At 38.8% G+C, this 17,558-nt stretch overlaps 1 protein-coding gene across 4 annotated transcripts; it reads left to right on the top strand.

The window, feature by feature from the left end:
* The first annotated feature begins 35 nt into the window (after window positions 1-35).
* LOC117302258 (zinc finger protein 236-like) lies at window positions 36-16,532 on the top strand. 4 transcript variants are annotated; one of them, XM_033786111.1, is made up of 14 exons: window positions 36-221; window positions 1,475-1,593; window positions 2,151-2,300; window positions 3,345-3,521; window positions 4,357-4,510; window positions 6,217-7,017; window positions 7,641-7,799; window positions 9,087-9,228; window positions 9,934-10,103; window positions 10,426-10,602; window positions 11,636-11,775; window positions 12,230-12,358; window positions 13,784-13,897; window positions 14,414-16,532. In XM_033786111.1, the coding sequence occupies exons 1-14, from the start codon at window positions 209-211 to the stop codon at window positions 15,506-15,508; spliced, it is 3,540 nt and encodes a 1,179-aa protein (XP_033642002.1). In that variant the 5' UTR covers window positions 36-208; the 3' UTR covers window positions 15,509-16,532. The 4 variants fall into 4 exon arrangements, with proteins under 4 accessions (XP_033642002.1, XP_033642004.1, XP_033642003.1 ...); XM_033786113.1 differs by lacking the exon at window positions 36-221 and adding an exon at window positions 314-573; XM_033786112.1 differs by lacking the exon at window positions 36-221 and adding an exon at window positions 848-870.
* The last annotated feature ends 1,026 nt before the right edge of the window (window positions 16,533-17,558 follow it).

Raw genomic sequence — 17,558 nt, 5'->3', positions numbered from 1 at the left:
AAATAATGTTCATGTAATTCGGAATTGCAAAAAGCAAACATCACAATGATTAAGAAACCACTTCTTTTCTGTTCTTATCATTGGTTTGGAGTCAAAGTAAAAAGATCCCTTAAATGGGTGTAGTAAAATAAGTTACGTCTGTAGTTCACACAATCTGCACGTTCAGAAAAGGAAGGCGTCAACCGTTGAATTCTGGGTAAAACCCGAGATGGCGACGGAAGGTCAGTGTACACGTTCATATTTTGTCGTTTTATTTCTATCAATTTTACAGTTTAAACGATATTAATCTCAATCAAAAGCTGTGTTGGAAATATTAAGTGTGTGTAGCAGTCATTTGATTACAAATTATATATTAATGGTACTAAATATTCAAAAATAGTTTATTTTAAGGTACAGGCTCGTCCCACCAAAAAATTATGAACGTTAAAAAATGACGCCATCCTCGTTCGCACAGTTGACCTGTGGAGTAGGCTGTTCCTGTTACAGTGGGAGATATGAGGGCAATTTGGCCAGACGAAATTAAAACCTAGTTATAGATTGTTATTTATTTTGAGTTTAATATTCGCTCAGAGAGTAAATGTTTTGGTATTTTAAAATAGATTTTTTTTTAAAACATATTTTCATTAAAGCCAGTTATTATTATTAATTAAAATGAATAAATAAAAGGTAATCTGTCTAGGCCTTTATATTATAGACTTTAGACAGTGGACACCTTGGTAATATAGACCTTATGGTTATGCATTATCCAGCCGCCATCTTTGGGGTCAAACGGTGACGAAACAATCGTAACGCACATATATTGGCCAATGAACAACCTCCTTTTGACCTCAATGCGGGGGTGCCGTACTGAAATGACGTCATGTGCATAAGGTCTATTGTCAAACCATACCATGGGTCAAACCATGGAGGTTGAATTAGACCTCCATGGGTCAAACAAAGACCAGTCTTCTCACTGACACCGACGTATCTCAACATATGCACAAAATAACAAACTTGTAAAAATTTTAACTCAAACTCAAAGTTGCGAGATATTTTTAATAATGGAAGGGGCACCAATCACAATCGATGTAAACTTTTAAAGTGTAATTCTGGCTGGTTACCTGTAAGGCAATACTTTTCTGGGCAAAGCAAGTTTTTATGCTTGCTTACTTACACTACAGGGTTCATGAATTGGGCCCTGGGATCAAACCAACATTTTAACAATAAATTAAACATAAAAATAGTGGGGAAAAAAGGGCAAACAATTTGCAAAATTGTTACCTGTATAAATTGGGTAAATTGTTTGACTGCTCTTGTTGTTGCCGTTGACAACCTAAGAGTCTAACAGGCTCACAGCAGTCGGAACTCAGAACCGCAACGTTCCAATAACTCAAGTGATCAACATGCTAGGGTAGCTTACAGCATAGGGATGTCGGAACTAGAGGTGTAAGAACTGTGTAAAAATAACCCTTGGTTGAATGTTTTCTGGTTTCAGATGCGTCAGTGACTGTGTGCACAAAGCAGGCACTTGAGAAAGGTTACCGCTATGGCCCATTCAAAGGTAGACTGAGAATGGTAGATAAAGATGACAATGTACCCTTCGGCACATGGAAGGTAAACCCAACACAAACTGGTGTCGTTTGATCACAAATCAATGGGGTTGGGTTGGGGGGGGGGTGTTAATTTTGTTTTAAGTTAGGGGCCATTCAGTTCCCAGTTTTTATTTTATTGTTTTGACCAACTAACCAACCAACCAACTCTAAATTTCTATTTTTAAATATTTAATGGCTTCATAGTCAAACCTATAATACATTGAAGAACGAAATATTGCCTCAAATGAACCAGATATTTGAGACCAAATGCCTCCAAAATCAGTAGTTTTCAATGGCTTTCATGGTATAAAAAGAAAAATTGAAGTTTTATTTTGAATGAAATTTACAATTTTGTCCTGCTGGGTCTTTTTTTGTCTTCTTTTGTCGTAACTTGTAATATTAAAAAATTGTTTTAATATAAACTAAATTTTAGCTTTCAGTTAGGTCTTTTGAAGGCGCACCCATCCCACATTTTTAAAGAAAACAAATCCAAATTGTTTGGCATTGACTATTCTGCGAAAGGCCCCTTCAGGTAATGCTTCTCTATAACTGCCATGTCTTCTAATTTGTACATTTTAGATCTACCCATTAGACGAGAATGACAAGGTATATAACCTATCCAGTGCTGATGCAACAATCCCACAGTGGCTGCATTTCATCAGACAGACCCCAAACAAAGAACAAAGTAACATGACCCTCGTCCAAGTCAGTAAGAAGTTTTACTTTGAGGTAAGTGAAAGCACGTCTTCTTGCTAGCCCAAACATCTGATGTCACACTTTGAGGCGCGTCATGAATTGATATTAACAATTTGCTTACATTTACAAAGACGCCATTCATTGAAATGTCCCAATTGGGGTATGGGGGATATTAATAATCCCCAATTGAAATAACCCTGCTGGCTGATGGTGGTTAGTCCTGGCATAGGCTTGAATTTTAGCTCTCAATTAGGTCTTTTGACCGACCTACCCGTCCATCATTTTTAAAGGAAAACAAATCCAAATTGTTTAGCATTGACTAAACTGAAATGGCCTCTCCGGGCTATGCTTCTATTTAACTTGTATATTTAGATCTACCAATAAGATGAGAATGACAAGGTATAACCGATGCTGATGCAACAACAAAATAATAAGGCTCTTTAGGCACTAAAATAGGCACTAAAATAGTTGAACTGGTATTTTGTTGAACTAGTGTTTGATCCATTTATTTTCATTTGTTGACTGTTTCCTGTCTGTATGAAATAGGTCAAGGTTCTTATGTAATACACCTACTGATTTGGTAAAAGTAATACAATAAAAAGTATTACATTATTAAGTAATATATAGGAGAGTAATACACTGTTTTAGGGCGCCTTTTTACATGCAGTACAGTAGGCCTACACCTACATGATGATGTAGTAGTACTAGTAGCCTCATTTTAGTATGCAGTGTGCAAACACACATGTGTACAGATGCATGCTCTGCTTGTTGTGTACTGACTTGACATGACACACACAGTTCAGGTCAGTCCTCACTTGCTGCTGTTTTACACTCTACTCAACAGTAGGACGTGAGGGCCTCATACAGTCAGAGTTAGTCTACAGATTGGGTTTTTAGATAAATAAAGAAGCTGTTCATTAAATACCCTGTGGAAGTCCTGGAAATAACATGGAAGATATGCTGGTGGGCAACGCTTTGAATTGTCTTGATTCAAAGTTTGAATCAAGACAATTCACCGTCTGTTTCATTTCTCTTTGGATAATTCAACAAGGTCCTTTTTTGTTTTCAATTGAGCAGATGACCAAGGACGTTGCCGAGGGTGTGGAATATGCTGTGATGGGTCGCAGGTCAGATACAGGAGTAGAGGGTACAGAAGTGGTCGCTCCTCCTCAAGGCAAGAGACGAGGCAGGAAACCAGGACCTCTCTACACTCCAGAGGAACTCCTGGCAAGGAGAGAACAAAAAAAGAAAGAGGTTTGTATTTTTAGTACTTTTTCAAAATGTTTTGGAGTTTTCTTCTGAAGGTTTTGTTCCCTAACTAGTGACTGACATTCATGGAAAAAAAAAACCCACATGTGACGAGAGACTACAACAATTGATTATCAGGGGTACACAAACATTCTGGATTACTAGCCTAGCCCTGCTGACCACCATGAAAATCAGTCTATTTCGACCCCTCTATATAACTGTCATAATTTACTTAATTTACTAGCATCTTTCATCATTTCTGTCTATTATAAGAAGTATAAATATGTATTGTAAACTTGCGGGTACAACCATGAGTAAAATCTATTGAAGGAGTGGTAGCTCTAAAAAGAGTCGGTTTAGTCTCGACATTTCAAACAGTATAACTTTGCGATGAAATGAGTTTTGAGAAGTCCTTGACCAAATAAAGACTAGCAGATTGAACAAAGGATATGGCACTGGACAACTTTGGTAATTGTCAAAGACCAGTATTATAAAATAACAAATCTGTGAAATTTTTTGGCCCAGGTCATCGAATTTGCAAGAGAACAATGAAAGAAAAGAGCCACTCGTGCACAAGTTTGTGTGTTTTCAGATGCCTATAATTAAAAGGCTTCAGGCCAGAAGTCTCTCATTATTTTAGTGAGAAATTACCTCCTACTCAAAAACTATGTGACTTTAGAGAGAGCCGTTTCTCACAATGTTTTCAACTATCAACAGCTCTCCATTGCCCTTAAAGTAAGTTTTCATACTTATATTTTGAGTACCAATTACCAATAGTGTCTAGTGCCTTTAACGTCATCTCATAACATTACTTCTTGATCATCCTCAAATATGATGACAGTTGGAGGAGCGATTACGTCGGACCTCTACCCGTGATCGCAGCAGACGCTGCATTGAATGTGGAGTGTCTTTCACATCAGCCATCCTTTTTATGAGGCATAGAGGCACATGCGGACTCCTGAAGGAAGAGGATCTTCTAACAGACTCCTCAGAAGGTACATTTCAGAGCTTTTACTGCGGTTATCCACATGGCATGTCATTGCCTAGAGGTTAAGAGCACCGGATTCAAACTCTGCTGTTTCTGATCAGAAGAGTGTGGGTTTGAGTCCCAGTCGTGTTACCGTTGTTCTGAAGCAAGACACTTAACCATGATGCTTTATCCTTCGAATGGGACTAGAGCTGTTGGTCCCATGTGTCGTGTAGTGCATGTAAAAGAACCCAGTGCACTTATTGAAAAGAAAAGGGGTTCCCCCGGTGTACTTGGTTTGATTGGCGGCATATTGCGCCACAGCACCTTGTAAACAATTACATGGTGCTATGTAAAAGGAGTAGGTCTAATAATTCAAATGTAATCCCACATACATGTACCTTGCAGGAAAATAATAATAATAATAACCAGTTTTTATAGAGCGCTTTTCTCACCAAAGGGCGTCTCAAAGTGCTTCCAACATTATAACCCTTGGTCACTTGGCCTTAATTCATTCCTTAAACCATCTCAGCTCCCTGGGGAGGATACAAACTGTGCAACAAATAATGCGCTTCTCGGCTAAATCAATCACAATAACCATCTCTGCACTCACAGGCACCCATTTACCCCTGGGTGGAGAGAAGCAATGCTTTCTCAGTGACACTGGTGTCGCGGCCGGGATTCGAACCCACACTCTGCGAAAAGGAAGCACCAGAGCTTGAGTTCGGTGCTTGAGTACGTCACCCTACTGTGTGTTAAAGTACCTTGAGCATCACTGATTGATGGATATGTGCACTATATATGAAGCCACTATTATTAAAAACTCTTTTTCAATTGTCTCACAAGCCTTTTGAATCATGAGTGTGAAACTGAACAACCCTGGCAAGTAGACATGACATGATGAGGAGTTTTAAGAAGGCTAGAGTTGCTTCAGTTGTTTTCTTAGGAGGACTTGTTTAAGAAACGAAGAACAGCTTGGTGGTCATGGCTGAGTGGTAAAGCAGGCTGAACTGCTCTGGTGTTTATGATCAGCATGTGGGTTTAAAGCAGAATTAGATTATGTCATGAAAATGATGGACTAAATAGAAAAATGTTTGAGGTCCAAACCTCGGTGCCAAAAATGTATTTTGCCATGAGTGTTGGTGAGGTGACATTAGAAGCTTCTTACAGGTAAAAATTAAGTTACAGTGAGCTGAAAATGGTTCGTCCACATCTGAGTACCTCATAGAGGAAGAGTCTTATTAAGGTTGTTTTGTATCTCACCAATTGAGGGATGAGGAAATGGTGTCCTGGGTTCTTTCATGGGATGCCTTGAGTGCTTTCATTGGATGCCGTGGTTGAGTGCATGAGAACATCTAACTCAAGCTCTAGTGTTTCTGTTCAACAAAGTGTTGGTTCAAGTCCCGGATGTGTCCTTGAGCAAGATACTTGAATGTAGCGCTTCTCTTCTTCTAGGGGTAAATAGATACCTGTGAGGGCAGACGTGATTATTGTGATTGATTTAGCTTACTGTGTAGTAGCGCATATTTGTTGCGCAGGCTGTATACTCGCCAGGGAGCTAAAAAGGTTTAAGGAATGAATTAAATGGCCTATTGACCAGGGGTAATGGTGAATTGTTGGCATGGTTGGAGCGCTTTGAGAAGCCTTTCGGGTGTGAAAAGTGCTTTTTTTAAAACTACTATATTAATATTATTATTGTTATTATTATTAATTTGATTATGTGTTTAACAACAGGAAGTGAAAACACTGATGATGAGATGGAGAGAGATCTAGAGGAAGGTGAGGAGGAGGAAGGAGGAGACGAAGGAGGGGAGGAGGAAGAGGAGGGTCAGGCTAAGGCTATGGAGGAGACCCTTGAAGGAGATGAGGAAGCAGCTGCAGATGAAGTGGGTGATGATGGTACTGCAGACCAGCTAGCGAGAGACGTAAACCAACTCATCGCGGGAATAGAAGGTGATGCTGGAGAGGAAAGTGAAGCGAACATCCTAGCGGTATCCACAGCCGATCAGCAACAAGACATGCCACTCATACCTAACCCATTGCTCCATGAAATCCGCAACCTCGCATCCGTCGTACCAGTCCTGGCAAAGCGCCCACGGGGGCGGCCACGCAAGGACGGCCAGCCACCAATTCAAAGAAAGAAACGTATGCGGAAGCGGAGGAAGCGTCGTCATTACAGCGACAGTGACGACCGCCAACCGAGCAAACAGCTGAAGGACGAGTGCATTCCAACCCTAGCCGATCCAGAGAAGTACCCCTTCACCTGTGAGACATGTGGGAAGTTCTTCCCAACCAAGAGCTGGTTTGATATGCATACAGAGCAGCACACACAGCCTGGGCTCACGTACCTTGTGTGCAACCTTTGCGACATGGCCTTCCGTTTCTTAACCGAACACACATGGCATATGGAAGAGACTCATCAGTTGGACAAACGAGGACAGGTTCTTTCAGAGAAGTTCCGATGTGATTCTTGCAAGAAACCATTCCGCTCTCCTATTCATTTGGAAAGACATCGAAGAAGAGCAGCTGAAGAAGGTGGCTAAAAAATACTTCTGACTTAGGTTTTCCAGAATTTTTAACAAAAATCCAATCAGTTTAACACCTGGCTCATTCAATTTTGTTTGGGAAAGAGTGCTCTGATGATCAGCATTCAATAGTCAAAATTAGTTATTCAATTACAACACTTTAGCATTCACTGGTCTAATAAGATAACTCAAAATTCATTAGGTTTGCAAAGACCAGCCAATTTTGCAAAGGCCAACTGCTAAATTTTCAGTTGTAACTAGGTAATAGAAATTCAACTGAACAATGGTGACAGTATAGTTTTGAATGCCTCCAAATAAACGTAACCTTAATTTGAATTATGAACGAGGGGACTTCTTGATCCACTAAGCGAAAGTAGTAGTCCAAGCCAATGTCCTACCTTCTGCCTAGTCAGTAGATAAACAGGACAATTCTTTTTAGAACTTAGTAATCTCCCGAATTCACAAATCAACTCTGCGGCAGTAGACTTACATGTAACCGCAAAAAAAGTTCTCAAAGAAGAAAATCTGCACAGCCAGTTGTACACATGATATTACCGCATACCAAATTGAAACTTCACCATGCATTGCCTCAAACATCACATAAAATGTAATTTGTTTTCTTATTTATAACAGAACCTTTGCCCAAAGGTCCGGTGCAGATCAAGTGTAAGTTCTGTGAGAAGAGTTTCTCAATGGAGTTAGGTCTTGAGAATCACACAGAGAAACATCATCTAGAGTACATGAGATACCAGTGCACAGAGAATGACTGTCTTGTCACGTTTAGCTCAAAAGGTATGTGCTCATTTCTACTATGGATGGGTGATGATCAAGCGCACTGGACTCAAGCTCTGGTGTTTCTGATTTTTTAATACTAGAATGTGGGTTTCAGATGTGGTCATTACACTTGTGTCCTTAAACAATAATTGCCTATAGAAGGTATGTTAAGCTGTAGGTCCTGTGTGTTGTGAAATGCACGTAAAATGACCCAGTACACTTATCGCTCAGAGAGGGAGTTTGTTTTCTGGTATAGTTGGATACAGACTTCACAAACTGTTACACGGTGTTTCTTAAATAAATGGGTCGTAAACTATTTTAAACATGTAGCTCTGCAAATTTGTAGAAAACAGCTTTGAGATGCCTGTGGGTGTGATAAAACTTTATTATACATGTAAGAACCGCATAATTTTAATACTATTCATAAATACCCCGGACAGATTATCCAGTCTGATTGGTCGAGAGGGCATCACATGGGGTTGTTTAAACAGATGATATAAATACAGTAAGAAGTGGCGTGACGCGGGAGCTTACGCATGGTGTTAATTTAATTTACAATGGCGCAATCAATACGCCAGTACTCGATGTAACATAAAAACCATTAACATGCTCGCATACGCACAAACCGATGAGCACTATTTTGACCTTTCGCGAAAACGGAGCCCAATTACGTGACAGGTATTAAACTTTTTAAAATTTGTTTTACAGATTTTACCACTTTATTATATTACGCTTTTTAACAAAAGGGCATTTATGAATGGGAATAAAAGAGTAGTGACTCGGTCTATTAACGTCCGTTTAAAACCTTACAGAGTCGTGGTCGTTTGATAAAGATCCTTTACTTCGACTCGGTCCTTTATCGTATGACCACGAACCTGCCTGTTTTAAATGGCCAAATAAAACCTTGTTGCTAGTCTTTTATTCCCTTATTATTGTTCTACATAACCAGGGTGTGGAATTAAAAACATTTGCTGGTCGCTCCAGGGCAACCAACAACTGCAAATCAGGTTGCCTGAAATGGAGTTTGGTTGCCAGAATATATTAATGCTTTGCGCAAAGCTCTTTTAGGGTAGATATTTATAAATTGAAGCTTTCTGAAGAAAACTACCTCTTTCTCAAAAATTACATTACTTCAAGTTTCTCACAATGTTTTTTACTATCAACAGCTCTCCATTGTTCAACGTCCATTGTTCATTGTAAAACGATTTGTTTATGCTTCCACTTATTTTGAGTAATCACCAGTAGTGTCCAGTGCCATTAAGAAGAACAATAAATGTATAACTTATTTGATTTATTTGTTTGTAGAGGACCGTGCAGCTCACCTTGAAGGTTTCCACATGACAGATTGTAAACAGATCTACAAATGTCCAGTGGAACAATGCTACAAGGCATACACTACAATGGCTGCATTGAACTATCACTACGAACTAAGACACACAGGAGCAAGGTCAGATTTGTCACCTCTAAACACTTTATTGACTGTAGCATTTATTGCACTACTCTGGGTTCTCCCGATGCACAAGCTTGTGCATTAGACCAGTACACACAATTGCTGCAGATTTTAACATCAACTCATTTTAAAATGCTCTAAATTGCGTAGTAGAGTTTTTAAATCGATTGTAAACATAAATTAAAAGACATTATGATGAACTTTAATTGGAAGTGCCTCTAGCTTCCGGGAGTCAAGTTGGTAAGACACTGCACTAGAATTACAAAGGGCGTGGGTTCGAATCACACACGAGTAATATGCCTGTGATTTTTTTTTCACAGAACTCGGGAAAGTACTATATCAGAAGAGTATAGTGCTAATACACATCGATGTCATGATAAAACCAAAATCAATATTCTTTATCCCCAGATGCAAATTTATTATCTGTCATTGCACTCCAGCCAAACTTGCATAAATTGGGTCCAGAATGACTGCTCTAAAGTTTTGAAAAACCATGGTTGAACTCAGTTTGTGCAAGATTAAATGTAATAAAAAAAATGTTTGTGTACCAACATAACGAGTTCTCTCTTAAACAGTTAAATATTTCTTTTTCAGCACACTTCATTGTAGATTGTCTTATTTTCAAGAAATGTATAAAAAAAAACAAGAAATTTCAGTGTAAAATTTGCTCATATTTTCACGTTTACATTATCTTTTTTACAGTCGTCCGTTTCAGTGTGAAATTTGTGGCAAACGATGGGTAAAAATTGGCAAGCTACGAGAACACTTGAAGACCCACAGCACTGAGAAGAATGAGTTGTGCGACATATGCGGGAGAGCGTATAAATCACGCCCTGAACTGAAAGATCACCGCATTGAAGCACATACTGAAGGTAAGGGACCAATTTCATAATTGTAGCAGAAATTTACTGAAGGGTAAGCGTTTGTCAAAGGTTAGCAAGGAAATAAGACGGCCAGCTTGCCTGTTCACCATGGATTTGAGTTGCTATGTCATTCATTTGTTTAGAGTGAGTAAGGTATTAAAACTTAGTTGGCTTTGTGTGTTTCTGGCTCTTGGTACGTTTCTGCGGTTTGGAAATTTGCTTAGGGCGTAAAGTATTTGAATTTTGGTTTTACCCACACCACACTATATATACTCAAGACTTGTGTCTTACCAACTAGTAAGAGCTTGATGTTTTTCCCTCTCTGGTCAAGGTGGTAAGATCAAGCTTCAATGTCGTTTCTGCCCCGCCCAGTTCAGCAGAAGGAGCTCGCGTTCGTACCATGAGAAACGGCACAAGAATGACTTCCCATATGTCTGTCCGAAACCTGGCTGCAACAAACGCTTCATCGCTGTGATTGATTACAAGCGACATCTCATCTTCCACACAGGTAGGGCACTTTTTTTATTTCTACTAATTTTTACTTCTAATCAAACCAAGAGATCAACAAAAGTGCCTCACACTTAAACCCATAGACCTGAAAGAATGTGTAAAAGGGAAGATACTGAGAATAATGTCCAATGCTTAAATGCACTGCACACTATTGGTAATATTACTGGAAATAGTTGTTAGCGCAAAGAACAAAATTGGTAACAAGCAATGGGGAGATTTTGATTAAAGTAGCTTAGTTTTTCAGATGGATTTTTTCTCTCTCACTAAAATACTAAACTTATAGTATGCCTCAAATGGCACACATTTTGCAATGGGTCTAAATTGTCACAGGTTTGTTATTTTATGCATATATTGGGATGCACCAAGTGAAAATACTGATACCAAAAGGTGTCCAGTGCCTTGAGATGTACATGTATGTACACAAAAAGCCCAAATAGGGTCAAATCCACATGGTTACTGAACAACCAATCTGTTTGGGGGCTTTGATCTCAAGTGGGACTTGGGGTCCAGAAAGTAGGGAAAGAAACCATTATGCCAACGATAGTCAATCTATAGAACAGGCGTGAAATTATTCAGACTGAAAAAACAGAATTCTTACATTTTTGCTCTTAAAAGAACCGTTGATCATTCCTTGTATTTCAACTTCATGAGCATAAAAATAAAAGTGGTTTTACTCTCTGTCTCAGTATTGTGTTAAAAAAATAAATCTGACTTTTTCAAGGGCCAATCATCGCCTAATGGAAACACTTGGTTGACTGGCTGGGAGGTGTACCAAATTCATACATTTTGAGATGTTCACACTCAAAAGAAATCAGACTTCAAAAAACTCATTTTGTAAAATTTTGTAATTTTGTCTTTTAAAGCGCACTGAAGCCTAACCTTTGTGCGCTATAAAAGTACTTATTATTATTATTATTATTATTATTATTATTATTATTTAGAATTTTGGGGTGAATCTCATTTTTTTTTGTATGTCTTCTCTTTGTCAAAGTGAAATTTAAAAAGCTAACCATTGATCTTGCTATGTTTAGGTGCCAAGTTGTACCGCTGTCGCTTCTGCAATAATTGCTTCACTCGTAGTGACTATCTGAAAGGTCATGAGAAGAAACACCACCTAAGAGGAGAGAAACTCAATCCTGGTCCATCCACGGAGGAGACTGTCACAATCAAGGTATAAAACCACTACTGACTGGAAATATCACTGTGTATACTGACTGGAAATATCACTGTGTATACTGACTGGAAATATCACTGTGTATACTGACTGGAAATATCACTGTGTATACTGACTGGAAATATCACTGTGTATACTGACTGGAAATATCACTGCGTACTTGTAGGCCTAGTCCCAATGGAGTAGGTTCAATCTGATTAGATAAGAAAGAACCAATCAGTTTACCAGTAGGTGTTTGTTGAAGAATTTGAACTTGGTTTTTATTCTCTAACTGCGCAAATGAGAATGACCAGCGAGGAAAACCTTGGGGTTAGAGTTGCATTATTGAGTGCCTTATTCAATCAGAAGGTACCATTTTCAGGTCTTAAAAGTGACCTCGGGCAATTATACATCAAAACCAAGCTGTCCTATACAATATTAATATCAATGATAAGTTTGTTTATTTGTACAGGTGCCCTGGCAAATGGAAAAGGGGGTTAGAATCCATGGGCAGAATGTTGTTGTGATCATAGAGCCAGATCCAGCATTAGCTGACGGACGACTCACTGAAGAAGCCATCTCAGCACTGGAAACACTACATGTAAGAATGGTTTTAAAGAACATTCTGGGAGGAGAAATCTAAGACTTGTCTGAAGGACGACTTTTAAAGTCTGGTTGAAAAAATTGATGTATTTTTTCTTTAAATGAAATAAGTCTTGCTCTTTTATGTACTTCTCTAACACTGAAGATACTGTTCTTAAAAGCTCACTGGAATATTTAACTCCCAGAGGTTACCAAAAGGTGGAAATGGCATTAATATACCTCCTAAGATTTGGATCTCAGTTTTAGACTGGTTTGGCAACAGTGACTCTCACTCCTAAGATTTGGATGTCAGTTTTAGACTGGTTTGGCAACAGTGACTCTCACTCCTAAGATTTGGATCTCAGTTTTAGACTGGTTTGGCAACAGTGACTGTCACTCCTAAGATTTGGATCTCAGTTTTAGACTGGTTTGGCAACAGTGACTCTCACTCCTAAGATTTGGATCTCAGTTTTAGACTGGTTTGGCAACAGTGACTGTCACTCCTAAGATTTGGATCTCAGTTTTAGACTGGTTTGGTAACTGTGACTCTCACTCCTAAGATTTGGATCTCAGTTTTAGACTGGTTTGGCAACAGTGACTGTCACTCCTAAGATTTGGATCTCAGTTTTAGACTGGTTTGGCAACAGTGACTCTCACTCCTAAGATTTGGATCTCAGTTTTAGACTGGTTTGGTAACTGTGACTCTCACTCCTAAGATTTGGATCTCAGTTTTAGACTGGTTTGGCAACAGTGACTCTCACTCCTAAGATTTGGATCTCAGTTTTAGACTGGTTTGGCAACAGTGACTCTCACTCCTAAGATTTGGATCTCAGTTTTAGACTGGTTTGGCAACAGTGACTCTCACTCCTAAGATTTGGATCTCAGTTTTAGACTGGTTTGGCAACAGTGACTCTCACTCCTGAATATTCCTCTATAGCAAAAAAAAAACACCCTTAAACACCAGTACAAATCAATTTTGCATTGTAATCAAGCCATATAACAAGGTCGTATTTAGTGCATTTCACATGAAAGTGTCATTGTGCTTTACGCAAGTGCCCTGGTCATTGGGCCAATAACATTCATGTAATCTTTCTCAGCTCCCTGGGGAGTATACAGACATAGCTTGCATTTAAGCTCTGAAGGATTTTTAAACCACACTGTCAGAGCTGCCAACATTTACGTCTTGAAATCAGGGAGGTTTTTGTATAACAAAAAAATCATGGAGACATTAAGAATTACATTCAACATAATAGGACAACAGTTTCAAGTATCAGGGAGATTTTTAAATTTGTTGATCAGAAGATGGACAAATTTGTTTATCTACAGTTAGCTCTCTGTAGCTCTCAGCAGAATCAGACTTGGCTGCTCTGCAATATCAACCTCCATCCTTGCAACCCCTATATAATGAGTTTATTTGTTTTTTGTATTTGCTGTTGATCTATAGGAAGGAGAAGGTAACCAGACATTAATGACAGACTCCTCAGGTCAACAAATTATAACCTCTATAGCAGAGGTCCCGACCCACACCACAGATATCCTGCAACAAGCTGCAGCAGAGGTTAGTAATAATTTACATCAGGATTCAAACCAACTGAACAACATTTTAGATGACATCCCCATATGAACAAATTTGATTTTAATAATCTGCAAAAAGCGCTCAAAAATTTCTCTAAAAAGCTTTTTGTACATTTTGTGCCAGCCAACCTAGTCCTTTTGGGCTCTTTTGTTGTATGTTGCGCCTTCCACTGATTATTGGGGTTTATTTAAAATGGAGGGAAATAAATTATTTTTGTTTTAAACCAATCTTCTTAACCCCTAAAAAACTTTAATGACTTCAACAAAGACAGTGTAAAAATGTTGTTTCTCCTTAGACACTACTGTTATACATGTGCAAGTTTTACATTGCCAAAACTTTTCTCTCTTAAAATAGCTCGGATTTATACACAAAACAAGTAAGCGCCAAGGTACAGCTTTTTTGAAAATTTCATGCGAGATTTGAATTGTTGTCACTTTTTTACATTTTTGCACCTGTATGATGATTTGATAAATCATCACTAAATGTTGCTTTTGACAGGCAATGCAGCAAGAAGATGTTCAAGAGCAGCCAATGCAACTGCTGCAGTTTGCACCTAGCAACCAGTCAACAATCAACTATGTCCATGGAAACTCTGCATCTGCAGCTATACAGGAGGCCGTGCTTCGAGCAATGAATGCACAGCATCAGCACAACGGCATAGATACCGGCACCACCCATCAGATCCTTCTGCAGACCGGCGAGGGTGAAGAGACAACTGCGTTCTTACAGCACGCCCTCGATGGTGAGACACAGATCATGCAGACAACCAGTAGTGAGCAGGCTGCTCTAATGCTGCAAGAGCTGGCCGCAAATGGTGCACAAGTTGTGTTCCAGCCGTCCGGCAACTCAATCGACAACACCACAACAATGCAAGCAACGTTGCAAGGGGAAAATGGCGAAACGAGCATCGTCATGGTTAATCTTGGTCCTGAAATGGTGACTGAAGTTGACGGTGCAACATCTACCATTACTATACCCATGACCTCTGAACAAATGACTTCTGAGGTCATGACCTCTGAACAAATGACTTCTGAGGTCATAACCCCTGAACAAATGACTTCTGAGGTCATTACCCCTGAACAAATGACATCTGACGTCATAACCTCTGAACAGATGACTTCTGAGGTCGTAACCTCTGAACAGATGACTTCTGAGGTCGGAACTGCAGAACAAATGTCTTCTGAGGCCATAACCTCCAATGATATAACACCAGAAGCTATGACCTCTGAACCAATAACCACTGAACCGTTAACCACTGAACCGTTAACCACTGAACCGTTAACCACTGAACCGTTAACCACTGAACCGTTAACCACTGAAGCCGAAATCTCTGAATCTATTCCACCTATACCATCTGAATCCATCATCACAACTACGACAGATGAAATCATCACACACATCACACCTGCAGCTGAAGAAATGACCCATGACCCGGTGCACTCTGACCCAACACAAACCGTTGTCTTGGAGGATGTTGTGATTGAACAGGAAGAAGAGGAGGTGAATACGGAAGCAGAGATGCAAGCACTCGCCAAGGAATGGCAGAGAGAGAACATCATTGTAGAGGAAGTCAACACAGATGAAGTCTTATGAAAAGGAAAACCATTTGAAATTATTTGTTTGTTAAGGCGTGTCTGAGAGAATGGCTTTTGGCATTGGCTAGGTCGTAACACCCAAAATTTATATTTTTCACTGTTGTCGCTGATGCTAACTGCCTTAGTTTATTTGGTATGGTTGATAAATCCTTGTAATTTTGTTTAATTTGTTAGAGGAAAGACACAATTTGCTTTCCTTCTTTTTCTGCTCATTGGAAAAATCTCCTAACACTTTTAAATTTAAAGGAGCCCTAGAACATACATATTTGTGTAAAGATAAGACCCACCAAACAAAATCCATGTTTCTTTTTGCTAGGCACTTTGGGAAATAAAAATCAACAATTACATGAACGAAACCAGGAGCTCAAACATTTTGCTAAATGAATACACTACAAGAGTTGATTATAGTCAATGTATTTGTACGGCCCGTCTAGTTACCAAGAAAGATATCACACACACAAAATAAAATAAGGAAAGTAGGTGATTACAAATTGCACTCCAACCAAGATGACCTCGTGTATTTGTTTTGGCCTCATATTTGGACCTTAAAATAGATTCTGTCTCAAGGCCTATCTAAGAGAAAGACACTGCTGGGCTCAAAACATAAATCCATTCATAAAAAAAAACCTGGTGCAAAACATTTCAGTTAGTTCTTGCAGGATAAAACAATTGACATCAGGGCTCTATTCCATAGAGATCTAAGATTGATCTCAAGTGCAAATCACTCTTAATTTTCAAATAAAATCATAATTCAAATAAATTTGTTATGAAATCGAGCGCGAATTTAATTAAATCAAGCCCAATTTTAACCGTAAATTTGTTTAAACTTCTCTGATGAATTTGGTGATGAGATTATTAATCAGATTAATTACTGTCAATTTCATCTAATTCAATCAAATTTATCAGCAGTGAAAGTTGTGAAACAAAAATTGGGATGTGCCCATCATAACTTCTATTTAAAGACACTGGACACTATTGGTAAATGTCAAAGACCAGTCTTCTCCGTTGGTGTATCTCAACATATGCATAAACTAACAAATCTGTGAAAATTTGAGCTCAATTGGTCGTCGAAGTTGCGAGATAATAATGAAAGAAAAACACCCCTGTCGCTCAAAGCAAGCATCTGAAAGCACACAACTCAGCGACAAGGGTGTTTTTTCTTCCATTATTCACTTGCAACTGCGACGACCAATTAAGTTCAAATTTTCACAGGTTTGTTATTTTATGCATATGTTGAGATACACAAGGTGAGAAGACTGGTCTTTGACAATTATCAATGGTGTCCATGCCTTTAAGTTAGCAGATTGCTTTAACATGGGATCTGATTTACTACCATAATTAGAATCCAACAGTTTAGTTGGTGGATTTTAGGTAAAGGACCCTAGTCAACTAACGCTTTGGAGTTGGGGTCAATGGTTTCTGTTAAGAATTGTCACTTGTATGCAGTGTTGTAGTCAAGTTATGTACTTTTCAGTCATGTTCCAAGTGTGTCGAGTACTAAGGTGGCAAAATAGTACTCAGGCCATCAAATCTGAGTACAAGTGTCTGAGAACCGAGTTTTAAGATGCTCGAAGTACCGTAATAGCCTGGATAGTACAAAGTACTTGGATCTCCGAGTACAAATACTTTATAAACAAAATACTGCATAAAGAGGTATAACACGATTTTGAGTTTGTTGACTTATTTCTGAACTACAGTGTGTGCCTTTAAAACATAAATACCAATTTTACTTTTGCCTTAGCTATAAATGCATGGTACATGTATATTGAATGTTTGTTTGAATACATTATTTGAACTACTGATTATTTTTCAGCCAAGTATCAAGTATGGACTTTGTGAATGAGTTTTTGTCCATTAGCCCAGTGTATTGATGTTGACTACCCTGTACAAGTATTACTACACAGCCTGTGATATAGCAGTGTATAATTAGGACCTGTACACCCCTTGGTCAATTGAAGCTGTACTGTGTGAGGCAGCGAGCTATCCTGCTGCATCACTGAATCATCAAACATTAATGGAGATCATGAAGCTTGTATTAGGCATGTAGC

This window comes from Asterias rubens, chromosome 18, assembly GCF_902459465.1.
Source record: "Asterias rubens chromosome 18, eAstRub1.3, whole genome shotgun sequence".
In the NCBI taxonomy this organism is placed as follows: Eukaryota; Metazoa; Echinodermata; class Asteroidea; order Forcipulatida; family Asteriidae; genus Asterias; species Asterias rubens.
Note: the sequence above shows the minus strand (reverse complement) of the source record. Positions and strands in the feature narration are given on the sequence as shown.

Bases quoted from the DNA above. Each gene is read 5' to 3' on its own strand.
- LOC117302258 (XM_033786111.1), top strand. The intron at 3,522-4,356 runs GTTTGTATTTTT...ATATGATGACAG, and splicing joins GAGAACAAAAAAAGAAAGAG to TTGGAGGAGCGATTACGTCG. The intron at 7,018-7,640 runs GTGGCTAAAAAA...TATTTATAACAG, and splicing joins AAGAAGAGCAGCTGAAGAAG to AACCTTTGCCCAAAGGTCCG.